Source organism: Delphinapterus leucas, chromosome 6, assembly GCF_059928025.1.
Source record: "Delphinapterus leucas isolate spDelLeu-1000000601 "Yukka" chromosome 6, BTC_Dleu_Yukka2, whole genome shotgun sequence".
Taxonomy (NCBI): domain Eukaryota; kingdom Metazoa; phylum Chordata; class Mammalia; order Artiodactyla; family Monodontidae; genus Delphinapterus; species Delphinapterus leucas.
Genome location: NC_143134.1, coordinates 34,526,025 through 34,544,863, shown reverse-complemented (window position 1 = coordinate 34,544,863; position 18,839 = coordinate 34,526,025). Strand labels below are relative to the sequence as shown.

The following is an 18,839-nucleotide window of genomic DNA, read 5'->3' as shown; positions in this document are numbered from 1 at the left end:
TGGTGTAAATACATCAATTAATAGAGATTGGCAGAGTGATAAAAACACATTATCCAGCCTTTTGCTGTGTACAAGAAAGTCCTTAAATATAACAAAATAGGTAGGTTGAGAGTAAAAGGCTAAAATAGGATATACCATGCAAGCATTATTCAAAGAGAGCAGGGTGTCTGTGTTCATTTCAGTGAGTACACTTTATAGCAAAGAAACTTACCAGTGATACTAAATAATGATATAATGTCAACCCAGAGGAAAATATAATGATCCTAAATGTATATGTACCTAACAACAGAGCTGCTTAAATACATGAAACAAAAAAAACTGTTAGACCTTGAACAAGAACAAAAAAACCCGTAATTATAGTTTGAGAGAACAGTTAGACAGAAAATCAGAATCTAATCAGTATTTATGGAACACCCCACCTAACAGCAGCAGACTACACATACTATTCATGTTCCCATTTACCAAGGTATATTATAGCCTAGGCCATAAAATAAATCTCATCACATTAAAGAGTTGAAATCATATAGAGTATGTTCTCTGACCACAATGGAATCAAACTATAAATCAATAACAGAAAGGTAAAAGCAAAACCTCAGCACATTTGAAAGCTAAAAAACGTACTTCTAAATAATCCATGATCAGGGAAAAAGTGTTAAGGAAAAACAAATGCGTAAAACTCAATGAAAAGGAAAATACAGTATCAAAATATGTGGATTACAGCTAATTTGTACCTCTGAAGACTAACATTAGAAAAGAAGAAAGTTTTGATCAATAATCTAAGTTCCAACCTCAAGAATCTAAAAAAGAAAGTAAGCAGAAAGAAGGAAAATAAAAATAAGAACAGAAGTGAAAGCAATTGAAAATAGGGGAACAATAAAGATAATAAAACAAAAAATGTGGTTCTTTGAAAAAATTAATAAAATCAATAAACCTCTAGTGAGACTGACATAGAACCAAAGAAAACACTAATTACCAATATCAAGAATAAAATAGTAAAAGTTTACATTAAAAAAAAGAAAAAAGAATAAAATAGGACATGAATACAGACTGCAGAAATCAAAAAGATAAGTAAATACTGTGAATAACTCTCTACACATAAATTTGACAACTTGGATGAAATGAACCAGTTTCTCAAAAAGCACAAACTGCCTCAACTCACTCATATGAAATAGATAATTTCAGTAGCCCTATAGCTATTAAGGAGATTGAACTCATAATTTAAAAACTCCCTAGAAACTTTGATTGTAAATTTGATTTTTTAGTTGAGTTTAATGGCATCACTGATGGTGTTGCACAATACAGATGTCCATCAAAAAGGGACATAGACATATTCATAATGTCGGTTCCTCATACCAGTTAAAAGTAATGAAATGTATCTCTGTGTATAAATTTTTCTATATTTAAAAAACATTTTCAATGAAAACAAGTTTCACAATTAAATATACAATAGCGAGCATTCATGTAAATTTTAAAAATACATCATCACACATTGTTTATGAACATATAGAATTATGAAATACGAGAACATGGACTTGAAAAACAAAGTTCATAATAAGTCTTGGGAAAGGGAGGAAGGGAAACTGAGGAAAAAAGTAAAAGAGATGGCAATTTTAAAAAAGTAATGAAACTCTCAAGAAATCTCCAGATCCAAATGGTTTTGCTAGAGAATTCAACCAGACTTTAAAAGAATAAACACCAGTTCTACACAGATCTTCCAGAAAATAGAAAAGGAAGGAACACTCCCTAACTCACTTTATTCCATAATAAAGTATTGACACCAAAACCAGATACAAACAATACCAAAAAAAGAAAACTACAGATATCTCTCATGCATATAAATGTACAATTCTTAACAAAAAATCATGAAATTGAATATAGCAGTATATACAAAGAATTATGTATCATGACAGGTGAGGTTTATTCCAAGGTTACAAGGCTGGTTCAGTATTCAAAAACCAATCAGTATAATCTACCATATTAACAGACTAAAAGCTTATAAGACTATACCAGTTAGGAAAAGCATTTGACATAATTCAATGTTCATTCATGATAAAAAAAAAAAGTCAGAAAAATAGGGAGAGGAACTTCATCAACTTGATAATGAGCATCTGTAAAAAACCTATAGTTAACATTATACTTAATTGGAAGAGATTGAATGTCTTCTGTGTAAGATCAGAACCAATACCCGTTCTCATTACTCTTATTCAGCATTGCATTAGAAGTTCTTGCCAGTAGAATGAGGCAAGAAAAGAAAAGCCATGCAGATCAGAAGGGAAGCAATAAAACTGTTTCTATTTGAAGGTGACATGATTGTCTACATAGAAAATTGCAAGGAATCTACAGACTGAGATGTATACTGGGACCCCTCCGTTGCTTTGCCACCAGCACTGTTACCAGCTATTCCCAGGATGTTTGTGTATCCATTTGGACCTGTGATGATACCTCGGGCAATACGTGGTCCTCTACACTGCTGCACAAGTTCAGTGATGTGTGGCATGTGAGCTGGTCCATCACTGCCAACATTCTGCCTGTCTTAGGTGGAGACAGGTGATCCTGTGGAAGGAATTAGTCGCAGGAGCAGAGGATGTGCATAAGAAATGTCAACAGGGCCAGCGTTTTTTGTCAGCTTTAGTCACAGAAGGTCAGCAGAATGAGCAGTGACAAAACAGATGGGGCCTAGCTCCCCCATCTGCTGACTTCAGTACTGCTTCTTTCTGGACCAACTGACCAAACAACTAGGAAGAGCTCACAACTCCAACAAGATGATTTTCCCAGGATTGATTTCAAATGCAACCACAATTTATCATCTGCATCAACATGATGCGATATGGTTTGTAATTTACTGTCTGACTGAAAGCATTCATGTTATGAGGAAAAAACTACAGGTGATCTTGATATTATTTTAAAGTATTTTGGCTAGTTTTATATACCATTTGGGTTTAAGCTTTAATTGGGAGGGTTTGTTTCCAAAGTAATTGAATAAAATCTATTACTTTTTAAAAAATCATATTGCTTATAAAAAGAAAAAGGTTTTCATCAAATTCACAGGATATAAGATAAACATACAAAAATTAATTTTTATATTCTAGCAATGAACACATGGAGAATGAAATTTAAAATGTAATACCATTTACAATTGCTCAAAAGAGACATACTTTGGTATAAATCTAATAAAACAGGTAAAGGACTTTTATGTCAAAAACTACAAAATAATGATGAAAAAATCAAAGATCAAAATAAATGGAGAGAGACTTCCCTGGTGGCGCAGTGGTTAAGAATCTGCCTGCCAATGCAGGGGACACAGGCTCGAGCCCTGGTCTGGGAAGATCCCACATGCCGCGGAGCAGCTAAACCCACGCGCCACAACTACTGAGCCTGTGCTCTAGAGCCCATGAGCCACAACTACTGAGCCCACCTGCCACAACTACTGAAGCCCACGTGCCTAGAGCCCGTGCTCCACAACAAGAGAAGCCACCACAATGAGAAGCCCACGCACTGCAACGAAGAGTAGTGCCCGCTCGCCACAACTAGAGAAAGCCTGTGTGCAGCAACGAGGACCCAACGCGGCCATAAATAAATAAATAAGTTTAAATAAGTAAATGAATGGAGAGACATGCCATAATCATGGGTTAGAAAATTCAATATAATAAACCTGTCAGTTCTCCCCCAGTTAGTATATAAGTTTAACTCAGTCCTGTCAAATCTCAGCAATATTTTGTTGTAGATATAGCCAAATTTTCTTGAAAGAGAAGAAAAATAAAGTAGTTAAAACACTTTTGAAAAATAAGAATATAGTGGGAGAAATCACCCTGCCCAACTTCAAGACTTATCTGAAGACTTGTGTGGCATGAGCATTGAATAGACACAAAAATCATTGTCACAGATACAGAATACAGAAGTAGACTCACAATAGATCACAAAATGGGGCCAGATGATTTTTGAGAAAGGAGCAAAAGCAACTTAATTGAGTAGTCTTCATTATATGGTACTAGGCAGTTAGATATCCACATGCAAAAAAATGTCCTAGACCTAAGTCTTACACCTTATACAAAAACTAACTTAAAATGGATCACAGACTTGCTTCCCTGGTGGCTCCGTGGTTAAGAATCTGCCTGCTAATGCAGGGGACATGGGTTCGAGCCCTGGTCTGGGAAGATCCCACATGCCACAGAGCAGCCAAGCCCGTGCACCACAACTATTGAAGCCCTCGCGCCTAGAGCCTGTGCTCTGCAACAAGAGAAGCCACCTCAATGAGAAACCTGCATACCGCAACGAAGAGTAGCCCCCATTCCCACAACTAGAGAAAGTCCGTGCACAGCAACGAAGACCCAACACAGTCAGAAATAAATAAATAAAATAAATTTATTTTTAAAAAAAACATAAAACATTTAGGAAAAAACCAAAATTTTTAGAATTCAGGATTAGGCAGAGTTTTTAAGACTTTATACCAGAAGTCCAATCCATAAAAAGAAAAACTGATAAATTGAACTTCTTCAAAATTTTAAATTCTTTGTGAAAGATCCTGTGAAAAGGATGAAAAAACAAGCTACAGACTAGGAGAAGATCTTTGCAAACTTCTTATCCAGCAAAGGATGTATCTAGAATATATGAAGAAGTCTCAAAACTCAACAGTTTCTTTTAGATCTAATTAGAAAATGGGAAAAGACGTGAATAGACATTTACCAAAGAAAATATACAAATGATGTGTTCCCCTTGACTTTTTATTCAAATTTAACTTTTTTTTTCTTCAGTTTCACTTATATTTTTGGCTTTTTAGGTGGAGTACTACTTCTGGAAAATCCAAAAGGAGATAATAGGTTGGACCTTCTAAAGCTGAAGAGTGTTGTTACTAGCGTTTTTGGTGTAAAAAATAGAGAGCTGGCTGTCTTCCATGGTGAAACAGGTGTGTAGAAAGTCAAAAGATATTCATCTATGTCCTTTGACACGAGATTGATCATTAAGGATCTTAATTTGGTAACATAACCTTTGCCTTTTTCCTGACTCTGAGTCAGGGCCAGCCTCTACAGTAGTGCCTGCCTGCAAGTGTCTCTTTATGCTTTCTTTGTGTGATATGGCTGAAAGAACACTGGACTTACTAGGAGATGAAGGTTCTAATCCTACCCTTTACTGTTAGCCATGTGATGCATTCTAGGCTTCAGAGACTTCCCTGTTGTGTTTTAACTTTATTAAACATAGTGTCTGCATCTTGCTAAATCCAGCGTCTTGCTAAATCCAGATTCTCAATGAGACAAGCCTAAATAAAATTTTAAAGAATTATAAGTACATTTCCTCCCACTGTCATGGGTTGAATTGTGACATCACCACCGAATCCCCCACCTCTACCCCAAGATGGGTTGAAGTCCTTATGTTTACCCCCAGTACCATCTAATGTGACCTTCTTTGGAAATAGGTTCATTGCAGATATAATTAGTTAAGGTAATACTGGAGTAGGGTGGGCACTACTCCAGTATGACTGGTGTCCTTATAAGAAGAGGGCCATGTGAAGACATAAACAGGGAGAAGGCTATGTGGTGACAAAGGCAGAAATTGGAATTAGGCAAACCTGCAAGCCAAGAAACACCAAAGATATTGGGAACCTCCAGAAGCTAGGAAGAGGAAAAGAAGGATTCCCTTACAGGCTTCAGAGGGAGCATGGCCCTACTGACACCTTGATTTTGGACTTCTCACCTGCAGAGACTGTGAGACAATAAATTTCTGTTGTTTTAAGCCATCCCACCCACCCCACCCCACCTCCCTCCCCAGTTTGTGATTCTTACAGCAGACAAAGGAAACTAATACACTCACTTAACAAACCTGAATGTTCATTTTCAGAAACTTTTAAATATCAGTAGCTTAAAAGAAGAAATATAAATGGCCAATAAATAAAGGGAAAACTGCTGAACCTCAATAGGAAAAACCACAATGAGGTACTATCACATGTAACTGAATTGGCAAAAGCTAGAAGAATTTCACAATATCAGATGTCAGGGATATTATGTAATAGGATTTGTCATTCCCTGTTGGATTGTAAATGGATAGAAGCACTGTGGACAGCCATTTGATAAGGCTGGATAAGGGAAGCAAACATGATGTGGGGAAACTGAGGAAGTTAAGGTCTGGAAGACAGATGGTTCACTGGGGGCTCTGAGGAAAATCTCTCACCAGGATCCACCAAGGGGAGCTGGTAAGTAAGTCAGTGGACAACTTGGATCTCTATCTCAAGTCACTGTAGAATAAGAAGCAAGGACATACTGGAACTCACATCTGTCTAGCTCACTGTCCCCTCTGATCCAGCAGGCGGCAGCCTGTGAAAGCTGAGTAATGCCTGAGCCCCACCTTAACCTTTAGTGGCATAGTGGCTGTAACCAATCTTCTACCCTAAGCAATGTTTAATTGTATATAAATGAAATTACACTATGTGTGTTCTGTGTGTCTTGCTCTTTTCCACATATGTTCATTAGTCAGCTTATCTTCTGATCATAATTATCTTTTTTTAATATAAGCCTCCTTTTCATGGTAAAGTTTAGGATTCTGATATAAGAGGAAATTTTAAGAGGAGCTATATAATATGGAGGAAAAATACTAAAAGGGGAAAAAACAATTTGCCTTATAAGTTATGAATATTATGCTATTTTGCAACATTAAGATTTCCTACTATTTGCATGTCATTAAAGCCTGATTTTATAGAAAAGACAGTATCCTTTGATAAATAGAAATAAAGTGGAAAGCATCACTGTAAAGATACATGATAGTTTAATAATTAAATAGGGAAAAGTGAATGACTTCAGCTCTGAACTTTCCCCCTGAAAGAATGATTTTTTTGTTGTTATTTTTAGAAATAAAAAAGCAAACCAACTTACTGAGTCTTAGTGGAAAAACACTTTGTGTGGCTGCAGGATCAACTCCCTCTGTGGTCAACAGTCCTAGTACTCTTCTCTGTCAGTATATCAACCTACAGCTCTTGAATGCAGACCCACAAGGTGCGTGCCTCCCCCAGCTGTGGACACCCTCAGCAGGCAGGTTATGGTGTGCTAGATGTTAAGATTTCCTTTAATGTTCAATCTCTCTGATTTATATGGATTTTTTAAGTCAGCTTCAACTTGGTAATTTAAAATATAGACTAGCACTTCTTTGGGGAATACTCACGGCTTGTTTCTTTTGGTGTATTTATGTAGAAACACCCCTCCATCTGATATGGTCAGGAAATGAGGTAAATTGGTTAGGTAAAAATAACAGCTAAACGAAGCTGAACTGTTTAAATGTCAGAACATTGTAGTCTTAAATTTTGCCTTCTTTTTTTCTTGGAAAATGTTCTGAGAACTGTTGTACATATCCATGCCTTAATCAACAGACTAGATCGATACTTATTTTTCCTTGATATTTTGGGGTCCTCATTGTGCACATTTATTACTGTCTTCAGGCTCTTCATTTGACTGTTTACTGAATATCTCTTCCCTAAACTACTGGGCTTTTATACTAGTTGTTTTTTCTTCTTCCCTTTCTCCTTTCCCCCTGTGAAATATTTAAGACTGTTTCTGCAGACTGTACAATTAATCCCACTCTTGCTCTTGTACTCACTGCTGGCTTTCAAAGCCAGCACCACTATCTACTCACTACCTCCATTAGGGATCCACTAGCTAGAGGGTGAACTCTCAGGATTTAATCCATTTTGGGTTTTTTTTTTTTCTGTAGAGTGTTTAATGGGAACAGTAGGCACTCTCCTGCTTGAAAATCCACTTGGGCAGAATGGGCTGACCCACCAAGGTCTTCTGTATGAAACAGCCAAGGTGTTTGGCCTTCGGAGCAGGAAGCTAAAACTGTTTTTGAATGAGGCTCAAACAGAAGGTGAGGAGATTATAGAACGTGCTAATTGTTTTTCATTTTTGTTTTTATTTTATTGAAAATAGATTGTGATGCCATCAATTATATGTGTAAGAGATAGTACTATTGTTATACTTTTTTTCTTTTTTTTTGCTCTTTCTCCAGAAATTTGCCATACTATAAATGTTAAAATAATAATAATCAAAAGGATGATATGTATAAAATAGATAATAAGAAAAAAAATAATTAAAAGGATGATTACTTTTTGCTTTGGAAATAATCTAAAAACTATATTGGTATATTAAAATACATGCTTCTAGGTAAATTAGCTTATTTGCTGATCCTAAAATTGTCCTCTTCCCCGAGAATCAAAATGTTCACTGTATTTTAAAATAACAGCTTGAAGGAAACATAACTGACATTGTACTTCCTCCTTAACAACTTAAAAAGCATACCTTTTCTCAGTGAGCTGCATAAAAATGTGAAGAGCTAGGTCATTAGTTGACATATTCTCCATTCCATAATTCAGAAAACAGAGTCAGGATAGAGTCAGGATAAGGCACAGGCTAGTGTCTTCGAGGATATGTTTTCTCTTTCTCCCGCTTATATCATCCACTTCTGTGATTTCACCTTCTGTGGCTGTTCTGACAACTTCTCTAGTGACATTTTAGCCCTCCCCCGAGTTCTGTTCTATATTCGATTCCCTGTTACACATGGGTGTTCATTTTAGTGCTGCTGCCACTGGAATCATTTCCTCAAACAGCTTCTGCTGATGGGATCTGGGTTTTTCTGTTTATAGCCATCCTTCTTGTCATCCCAACTCAAAACCTTTTACCATTTCATCCTTTTATTTATTCAGCCGTACAGCCTGGGATTTATTGGACTTTCTGAGTCAAGATTTGTGTCTCCTAGCACTGGTGGAAAGTTGCTAGGCATTATCTTTTCCAAAGATAGTCTTTTGATTTTCTGCAGTTTGAATATGCTGTGCCTGGGTATAACTTTTTTGGTATAATGCATTATTCATTTCTGTTACAGAGTTTTGATTTCTAGCATTTCCTTTTAATTCTTAGAATTTCCATCTTTCTGCTTACATTACCCATCTGTTCTTGCATATTGTCCACCCTTTCTATTAGTGTCCTTAACATTAATCCCAGTTATTTTCAATTCCCAATCTGATAATTTCAAAATCTCTGCCATATCTGAGTCTGGTTGTGTTGCTTGCTTCGTCTCTTCCTATTGTGTTTTTTCCTTTTTAGAATGCTTTGTAATATTTGGTCGATAGCAATACATGATGTACTGGGGAAAAGGAACTGAGGTAAATAGGCCTTTATTGTAAGGTTTTATGCTTATCTGGCTAGGAGTTAGGCTGTGTTTATTGTTTACTGTTGCTGTAGGTTCCAGAGGCTCAAATTTCCTTCTTCTGTCTTATGGTTTCCCTAGAGATTCCTTTTTAAATATGGTCAGAGCTTTGCCCATTCTTTCAGCTGTAATGCCCTATTGTCATACAGGAGCCCATATGATGTTGTAGTAAAGTATGGGGGAGGGAGAAGTGGGGGAAGTGTTCTATAATTTTATGATTAGTTCTCAGTCTTTAGTAAGCCTGTGCCTCTGGGCTGTGACCCTCACAGGTGTTACTCGGCTTTAAAATTTTTCCTCTTTAGGTAAGAAAGGAAGGTAAAGGGGGCTAGAGGTGGGTATTTCCCTTTCCCCGGGTCAGTTAGGCTTTGGTTAAAAAGAAAAAAAATAGTTACTCATAAGGAAGAACTTCTGCCATTTTACTGGGAATTTTTTTCTAGAAGCCTTGTACCTTTTTTGTCCTCATTTCCTCCATTACTGCCACCTTTTGTGTTCAGTTCATTTTTTGCAGTTTACTGTTTTCTTTTTTTACTTCCTCTTGTGTGTGTGTGTGTTTTAAGATATTAGTGTTTACCATGGGGATTACAATTAACATCCTAAATTTATAACAATTTAACTTGAATTGATACCAGTTTGACTTTAATAACATACAAAAACTCTGCTTCTATACAGCTCTGCCCCCATTTATATTCTTGTCAGAAATTATATCTTCATAATTATGTTCCCCAAAACATAAGTTCTTAACTGTGTTTTATGTATTTACTTTAAAATCATGTAGAAAACAAAAAGTGGAGTTAAAAATAAAAAATGCAACAACAATATGGCTTTGACTTACTGTCTAGCATCCTTTCATTTCAACCTGAAGGATCCCTTTAGCATTTCTTGGAGGGCAGTTCTAGCAGTAATGAACTCCCTCAACTTTCTGTTTATTCTGGAATGTCTTAATTGCTCCTTAATGTGTGAAGAAAAATTAAGAAGAAAAAAATCTGTTTTGCAAAATGGAGAATTCTTTGTTGATAGTTTTTTCTTTGAGCACTTTAAATATGTTGTCCCACTGCCTTCTGGCTCTCATGGTTTCTGATTAGAAATTAATCTTTTAATCTTATTGAGTATCCTGGTATTTTGCTTCTCTTGCTACATTCAAGATTTGGTCATTATTTCTTCAAATATTCTTTATATTCTTTTCTTCCTGAAATTCCCATAGTGTGTATGTTGGTCCACTTGGTCTGTGTCTCAGACGCCCCTTAGGCTCTGTCCACTTTTCTTCATTCTCTTTTCTTTCTTCTCCTTCAGACTGGATGATTTCAAATGTCCTATCTTCGAGTTCACTGTTTATTCTGTATGCTAAATTATGCTGTTAAGCTTCTCTAGTGACTTCTTAATTTCAGTTATTGTACTTCAGCTCCAGAACTTCTGTTTAGTTCCTTTTATAATTTCTCTGTTGATATTCTCATTTTGTCGATACATTGTTTTCTTGGCTTGTTCTTTGTATGTGGTTTCCATTGACCTTTCCATTAGTCAGTTGTTTTCCATTTAAGACAGTTGATTTAGAGTCTGTCTAATAAGTCCAAGTATCTGCGCTTCCTCAGGGACAGATTGTGTTAATTATTTTTTCCTGTGAATGGGCCGTACTTTCCTATATCTTTGTATGCCCTGTAATTTTTTTTTCTCTTTGAAAACTGGATATTTGAATTTGGTGACTCTGGAAATCAGGTTCTCTTCCCCAGGGTTTGCCGTGTTTGATGGTTGAAGGCTACAGTCGTCTGTTTGTTTATGACTTTTCCAAACTATTTTTACAAAGACTATTCCTGGTTGTATGTAGTCCCTGAAGTCTCTGTTCCTTTAGCTTATGTTCAGCTATTATTTTGACAGAGATTTCCTTGACCTCCAGGAACTAAAAATTTAAAAACAAAATACCTACCTCTCCCAGTCTTTAAAGATTGACTCTGTTCTGGTCCACTCCTTCAGCTCCACCAGGCTGTCTACAGTTCTGCCTCAGGCTTCTCTTCCTGTTTTCACTGAGCCCTGAAGATCAGCCACATTTGGCCAAAAAAGCTTTTTACCTTTATCAGAATCAAATGCTTAGGGTCTTCTCAGATCTTTCTGTATATGCATACTGCCCTGGGCATGAATGTGGCTTTCTAAATTATTCAGCATACAGAGGCACTTTTTAATGCCCTAATTGCCCAAACTTTTCCTCCCAGGCCTTAAGCAATCCATTGCCTGTCTCATCCATAATCTTTTGCCTCAGGCAGCCGTGGGTTTTTTGTTTGCCTTTGGTTTTCATGCAGTGCCCACCACTTTTCCACCCTGAGTGAGTTCCAAGTAGGCAAAACAGAGACAAGCACCTTATGTAAGCCCTTCAAGTAGCTCCCAGACAGGTTAGAACAAACGCAGTACTTTTGCTCCATTCCTCCTGGAACTAGGAACCAGGGTCCCACACTGGAAACAGGGGCTACTGTCTTCAAGCCCACCACCAAGCTAGGAAGGAGCTGGTAAAGCACAAGTAAAAACACAGATCTTTCCTGCCATTTTCAAGTTGCCTTTTCTCTGATTCAACATTCACTTGGTTGCTGTAAACGTTTGATTGCTTTCTAGAGTTCTGATGAAGTTGATTCTGGCTGGCTGTTTTGTGATGTTTCAGTTGATGTCCACTTTAAGGGAACATTTCTTTAATTCTTTGGGGGCACTGTCTACCCTGGCCCACTTTAAACTCAATTATTTTGGGCCACAGAGAGTGTTTAGAAAGTTCTGGCCCCAGTCATGCAAGGGGCCAGAATTCTCATGGGGACATGTTATGTCTCTCTATCTCCCCAAACCAAGGCTAAGTGGGGCAAGTCTCTATATTGGTTTACTGTGACTGGTGCAATAAATTACCAAAAACTGGGTGGCCTGAGACAACAGAAATGTATTCTGTCACGGATCTGGAGGCCAGAAGTCTGAAATTGGTGTCAGCAGGACTGTATTCTCTAGGGGAGAATTTGTTCTTTGCCTCTTCCAGCTACTGGTGGTTCCGGGCATCCTTGTGGCTACATCACTTTGATCTCTGCCTCATTGCCACCTCTTATGTCTGTTTCTCCTTTTTCCAAAAAAGGTCACAGTCACAGTTTCCAGGAATTAAAGCGTGGTCATATCTTTTGGAAGGCCATTATTAAACCCATAACGTTCTCTTAACTGTTTTTCTCTGTGGTGAAGGATCTTTTTGAAATTTACCCTTTTTCCATGGGCTCCTTATTTGAGGTCTCAGTTTTTTGTTTTTTAATTTTTATTTATTTATTTTTTATTGGAGTATAATTGCTTTACAATGGTGTGTTAGTTTCTGCTTCACAACAAAATGAATCAATTATATATATACATATGTTCCCATATCTCTTCCCGCTTGCATGTCCCTCCCTCCCACCCTCCCTATCCCACCCCTCCAGGCGGTCACAAAGCACCGAGCTGATCTCCGTGTGCTATGTGGCTGCTTCCCACTAGCTATCTACCTTACGTTTGGTAGTGTATATATGTCCATGCCTCTCTCTTGCTTTGTCACAGCTTACCCTTCCCCCTCCCCATATCCTCAAGTCCATTCTCTAGTAAGTCTGTGTCTTTATTCCTGTTTTACCCCTAGGTTCTTCATGACATTTTTTTTTTCTTAAATTCCATATATATGTGTTAGCATACAGTATTTGTCTCTCTCTTTCTGACTTACTTCACTCTGTATGACAGACTCTGAGGTCTCAGTTTTTTGAGGGGGGTTTCATTGGACTCCCCAGTTTGTGTAGACCCTAGGATTTTTCTTCTCTCACTTTCATAGCCTATTAGTGCCAAACCTTTAAGCCTCCAGGCCCACCAGAAAATCTTAATGTTCAGCTACCTCTTGGGATTCATGATATTTTGGGCTCTGTGGATTTCTCTCATTTTCTTCCCTTGCTCAGCTATTTTTTTTTAATTAAAAAAAGTTTTTTTAATTAATGTTTTATATTATACTTTGACATTTTCTGCTACATTATTAAAAGTGAAAGCCTTCTTTTCCACTTGCATTTCTCTCTTCAATGAAGCACAGTTATTTTGCTTGAGATTTATTTTCAATAACTCTCCTTTGTCTCTTTACCCCTCCCTAGTTTTAGGGCCTCATCATCTAAAGAGACAGCCTGTCTGCAGGCTGTATTCTTCCACCAAGATTGTCTTCATGCACATTCCTCCCTTGATGATGTTCCCCTGCTCGGATCCCCCAAGGCTCACTATTATCTAATGCTTCAGAATCTTTAGCTTGACACATAAAATCCTTCCTGTTCTGGTCCTTATCTGTCTTTCCAGTTATGTCCATGAAGCTTTCGTTCTATCAGAAGGCTTTTTTCACTCTCCTTCCAACACACTTGGCTCTTTCATGATGGTTTGGTAGTCAGCATCAACAAGTAGGTGTAGCTTCCTGTTTTGATAACCTTGTGTGAAACTTCAAAGACATTCTTAACTTCTTTTTCTTAGCCCTCAAATCCATTGGTCACCAAGTGCAGTTGAGCAGTGAAAATGAAGAATTGTCATCATTTTTACTTGTTGTATGCAAGTGTAGGTACCTGGTTGAAACTGATCAAGGATAGAATCACATCCATGTGAATCAGGTATTAGTACTACTACCTATGATTCACAAACCAGATGTTACCTATAATGTCTTATTACCTTCTTTTTGCTCTTTAAGGTTGACTGGGCAAGTTTAGTAGGTAAAAGCTTGAAAGTTAACTTATTCACCCAAGATTATCAAGAAACCTGGTATTCTTCCCAATCCAGTATCTTTTCCCAATCTGATATCTCTTGCCTCGTTTTCATTGTATTCTTCCTCTCAAGATTATCTTTCATAAAATATTAATAATTTGGTAAATTAGAAGGATCTCATAAGGCTTACAGTTTTAGAAACTCACTGATGCCTTCTTGCTTGTTCCACTAGACTCTAAATATCTTCTCCAGCTCCTGTAGTTCTCTATTAAGGAGGCAGCTTTTGAGAGCATTTTCTTATCCAGAGTTCCTGTTAGGACAGGAGCCATTTTTAGAGAAAGTTGGTCCTTCCCTTTGAATTCAGATCTGGCTAGATGCAAAATGCCCCACAGTAGGCATAGAACTTTTAAAAATTTTCTCCTTCCTTCCTTCCTTCCTCCCTCTTTCTTTCCTTTCTCGTTCCTTCCTCCCTCCCTTCCTTCCTTCCTTCCTTTCCCTTCTTCTTCTCCCTCCACTGCCCCACTCTTTTTCTGAGCTTTAATATATTCAGTGTGTTTTGATCTATAGTATTTGTGTTATGCTTTTGGATGCTCAGTTTTTTCTTTTATCTTTAGCTGTATTGGCTCCTGTATTTTTTGACCTGAGTCTTTAGTCTTTGATAAATTCTTGCTTTCTGACATTGCAAGCTGTCCTAGGTTTATCATGTATACTCTTTCTTCCCCAAACATGGAAACGACTTGCTGTTTTTCCTGTTATAGGGTGTTAATATTTAGGAACCACAAATCTGAGCTGCTTGCTTAGCATTGCTTCTAGGCCTTTTCTGAAGACATAGGAAATATTGTTCGTGTGGGATTGTGGGGACATCTTGGGCAGTACTCAGAGTTAGTTAGGTTAAGGGCACAGTCCTCCAGAAGTCTGCCCAAAACTTCTAACCCCAAGTATAAGGAGTTAGGCTCCAACTACAAGCTCAGACAAAAGAGTTCACACAAGACCGTTGTCACTTCTGGCACCAACTGCAAGTTCAGAGGGTTTCCAAAAATCACCCTCAGGTCTGATAATTTGCTAGCAGGATTCACAGAACTTGTGGAAGCTATTGTACTCATGACTACATTTATTATAGGGAAAGGATAAAAACTAGAACCAGGCAAAGAGAGGAGATGCACAGGGCCAAATCTGGGAGGGGGTCCAAATATGTAACTTCAGATTATCTCTCTGCAAGGAGGCATGGACAGTGTTGCCTCCTAGCCTGAATACATGACAGTAGTACGTACAGTGTATTACCAACCAGGGAAGCTCAGCTGAGCCTTGGTGTCTAGAGTTTGTATTGAGGCTTCATTACATACGTATGATTGCTCTTTCTGGTGTAGCCAGCTCCACCCTGAGTCATCTCAGTAGCATAAACCATCAGGTGTGTTCAGGGGCCTACAATAAATAACAAAAGATGCTCCTATCACTCAGGAAATCCCAGGGTTTCAGAACTACCCCCAGTAGCTGGGACAAAGTTTAGGTTTCTCTTAAGGTGAGGCCGAATTTCTTACTACCCAGGCAGTTAACATTTTTTTAATATTCATCCAGAATAAGTAGAAAAATGATTTCTTTAAAACTTCTTCTTTCCATTCTAGAAATTACAGAAGAAATCCCCATGAAGACTTTGAACACGAAGACTGTGTATGTTTCTGTATTACCGACTACAGCAGACTTCTAACATTCAGTTATCTGTGTGGTTCAGTCAACCTTTCCCTGGCATATACCTCTTCTCCCCTCCCCCCAACCCCGGACACACACACGGACACAGACATGTTGATATTTCCTTCAGGTGCATGTATAATATACTGCTTTTGGTCTAAAATCGAAATGGAATTGATCAAGTGACTTGAGGCTTCACAGTAATAGTCACACTTAACCGTAAACACCTATGTAGTCGTGTTGAGGAAAAGTTACAGTGTTACCTCAGCACTACAGAGTATATTTCTATACTTGAATTTTTAAGTATAGAACATAGTTGTTTAAATGGTATTGTGTGTGTGTGTGTGTGTGTGTGCGCGCGCACGTGTATATATATATCTCTGTTATCTGTCTATATATATATATCATTCTGTGGCCTTTTAAAACTTATTTGAAATCTATTGAAGGAATGGACAGTGTTATATATTTTTGCTACCTGGATTTTCCTGGGTAATTTGATGGAATATTTTAAGTTTTAGTAAATCGGAACAATAAACTTTCTCACAGATAATAAACATGTTAGAAGTAATTCATTCTCCCATAGTTCAGTGAAACTTGGAATTTGCAATCTTTAAAGAACAAAAAAACTTAATAGTGACTTCCATATTAAGACACTAGACTAAATATCTAATTTCACTTCTTCCCAAAATCCTGTGTCAAAGAAGCATATGCCAAGACAAAATTAGATGTGCAAGAATTTATTGGGGGAAGCATACACGAAAGATAAAGGAGAGAGAGTAAAGGCAAAGGTAGAGAGAGCCTTCAGGCAGAAATGACCTGACTTTGGACCCATGCCTTGCTCAATCAGTGGCTGGGAGCAGCTGAGGGGGTCCATGGCCTCAGCACAGATGGATCCATTGATCTGAAAATGTAGTAGCTGGAAGCTGTCAACCAACTATACTCCCTACATCAGATTCTCCTGAAAGGAGCTCTGAATGGTGCGTCTTTAGCTGCTAGAATAAATGCATTCAAATCCATACCCACAAAGTTGGAGGAAACCACACAAGATAACAAGTGTTGGCAAGGATCAGCGAAACTGGAACCCTTGTGCACTGTTGGTGGGAATGTAAGATGTTGCAGTCACTATGGGAAACAGTATAGAGGTTCCTCAAAAATTAGAAGTAGAACTACCATATGATCCAACAGTCAACTTCTGTTTACATATCCAAAAGAATTGAAAGCAGGGCCTTGAAAAGATATTTGCACACCCAGGTTCATTGCAGCATTATTCACAACAGCCAAGAGATGGGGCAACCCAGATGTCCACTGAGGGATAAATGGATAAAGAAAATGTAATCTGTACATACAATTGAATATTATTCAGTCTTAAGAAAGAAGGATGAACCTTGAGGACATTAAGCAAAGTGAAATAAGCCAGTCACAAAAAGACAAATACTGTGTGATTCCACTTGTATGAGGTACCTAAAGTAGTCAAATTCATTGAAACAAAATGCAATGGTGGTTGCCAGGTGTTGCAGGGAAGGAGAAATGGTGAGCTGTTCAATGGGAATAGTTTTAGTTTTGCAAGTTTTGAAGAGTTCTAGAGGTCTTCTGCACAAAAATGTGAACATAGTTAACATACTTTGATCCTTAAAAATAGCTAAGTTGGTACATTTTATGTATCTTTTACCACAATTTAAAAAAATTTTTTGAATGTCAGAGGGACAGAAGCCAACCTGAAAGAGCTCCCAGTGACCAAAGCTGGAACCGTTTGAACAAACATATAATGTAATATTGAATTAAAATCCAAAATATAAAATAAATATCAGTGAGTACATGCTGATATAAATGATTGAATAAATAAATGAGAGAGGTGAGGCAAATCTATATAAAATTCCAAATAATGTATATACATACTCTTTCACAAGGTGGTGTACCTTAACTCCCCACACCTTGAGAGAGGGCTGTACTTTGTGACTTCAAAAGAGTAGAGTATGTGAAGGGGGCAAAAAGTAACTTCACAGTTTAGAAAACTGACAAACACTACCTCGGACAGGTTAACATCATCAGGCATGATAGCATATACTCTTTTTTTTTTTTTAATTTTTTTATTGATGTGTAGTTGATTTACAATGTTGTGTTAGTTTCTGCTGTACAGCAAAGAGATTCAGTTATATATACATATATTATTTTTCATATTCTTTTCCATTATGGTTTGTCACAGGATATTGAATATAGTTCCCTATGCCCTGACCATTTTTTTTAATAACATCTTTAATGGAGTATAATTGCTTTACAGTGTTGTGTTAGTTTCTGCTATATAACAAAGTGAATCAGCTATATGGATACATATATCCCCATATCCCTTCTCTCTTGCACCTCCTTCCCACCCTCCCTACCCCACCCATCTAGGTGGTCACAAAGTACCGAGCTGCTCTCCCTGTGCTATGCAGCTGCTTACCACTAGTTATCCATTTTACATTTGGTAGTGTATATATGTCAGTGCTACTGTCTCACTTCATCCCAGCTCCATTCTCTACATCTGCGTCATTATTCCTGTCCTGCCCCTAGGTTCATCAGAACCATTTTATTTTTAGATTGCATATATGTGTGTTAGCATATGGTATTTGTTTTCCTCCTTCTGACTTCACTCTGTGTGACCAACTTTAGGTCCATCCACCTCACTACAAATGACTCAATTTCGTTTCTTTTTATGGCTGAGTATTCCATTGTATATACGTGCCACATCTTCTTTATCCATTCATCTGTTGATGGACACTTAGGTTGCTTCCATGTCCTGGCTATTGTAAATAGAGCTGCAATGAACATTTTGGTACATGACTCTTTTTGAATTATGGGCTTCTCAGGGTATATGCCCAGTAGTGGGATTGCTGGATCATATGGTCTTTCTATTTGTAGTTTTTTAAGGAACCACCATACTGTTCTCCATAGTGGCTGTATCAATTTACGTTCCCACCAACAGTGCAAGAGGGTTCCCTTATCTCCACACCCTCTCCAGCATTTATTGTTTGTAGATTTTTTGATGATGGCCATTCTAACCACTGTGAGGTGATACCTCATTGTGGTTTTGATTTGCATTTCTTTAATGATTAGTGATGTTGAGCATCCCTTCATGTGTTAGTTGGCAATCTGTATCTTCTTTGGAGAAATGTCTGTTTAGGTCTTCCACCCATTTTTAGATTGGGTTGTTTGTTTTTTTGTTTGTTTTGTTTTTTGTTTGTTTGTTTTTGCGGTATGCAGACCTCTCACTGTTGTGGCCTCTCCCGTTGCAGAGCACAGGC

At 37.6% G+C, this 18,839-nt stretch overlaps 1 protein-coding gene across 8 annotated transcripts in view; it reads left to right on the top strand.

Annotated features, from left to right (window-relative positions):
- IARS1 (isoleucyl-tRNA synthetase 1) overlaps window positions 1–16,112 on the top strand; it is an 81,111-nt gene extending 64,999 nt beyond the window's left edge. For 6 of the 8 annotated variants that reach the window (XM_089912957.1, XM_089912959.1, XM_089912958.1 and 3 more), the window contains 4 exons: window positions 4,778–4,903; window positions 6,837–6,980; window positions 7,693–7,845; window positions 15,495–16,112. In XM_089912957.1, the coding sequence (XP_089769083.1) occupies window positions 4,778–4,903; window positions 6,837–6,980; window positions 7,693–7,845; window positions 15,495–15,577 (506 nt within the window). In that variant the 3' untranslated portion in view covers window positions 15,578–16,112. Of the gene's footprint in view, window positions 1–2,301; window positions 2,886–4,777; window positions 4,904–6,836; window positions 6,981–7,692; window positions 7,846–15,494 lie in introns of those variants that run through there. The other 2 variants (XR_016393519.1, XM_089912961.1) reach the window with 2 other exon arrangements.
- Window positions 16,113–18,839: the final 2,727 nt, after the last annotated feature.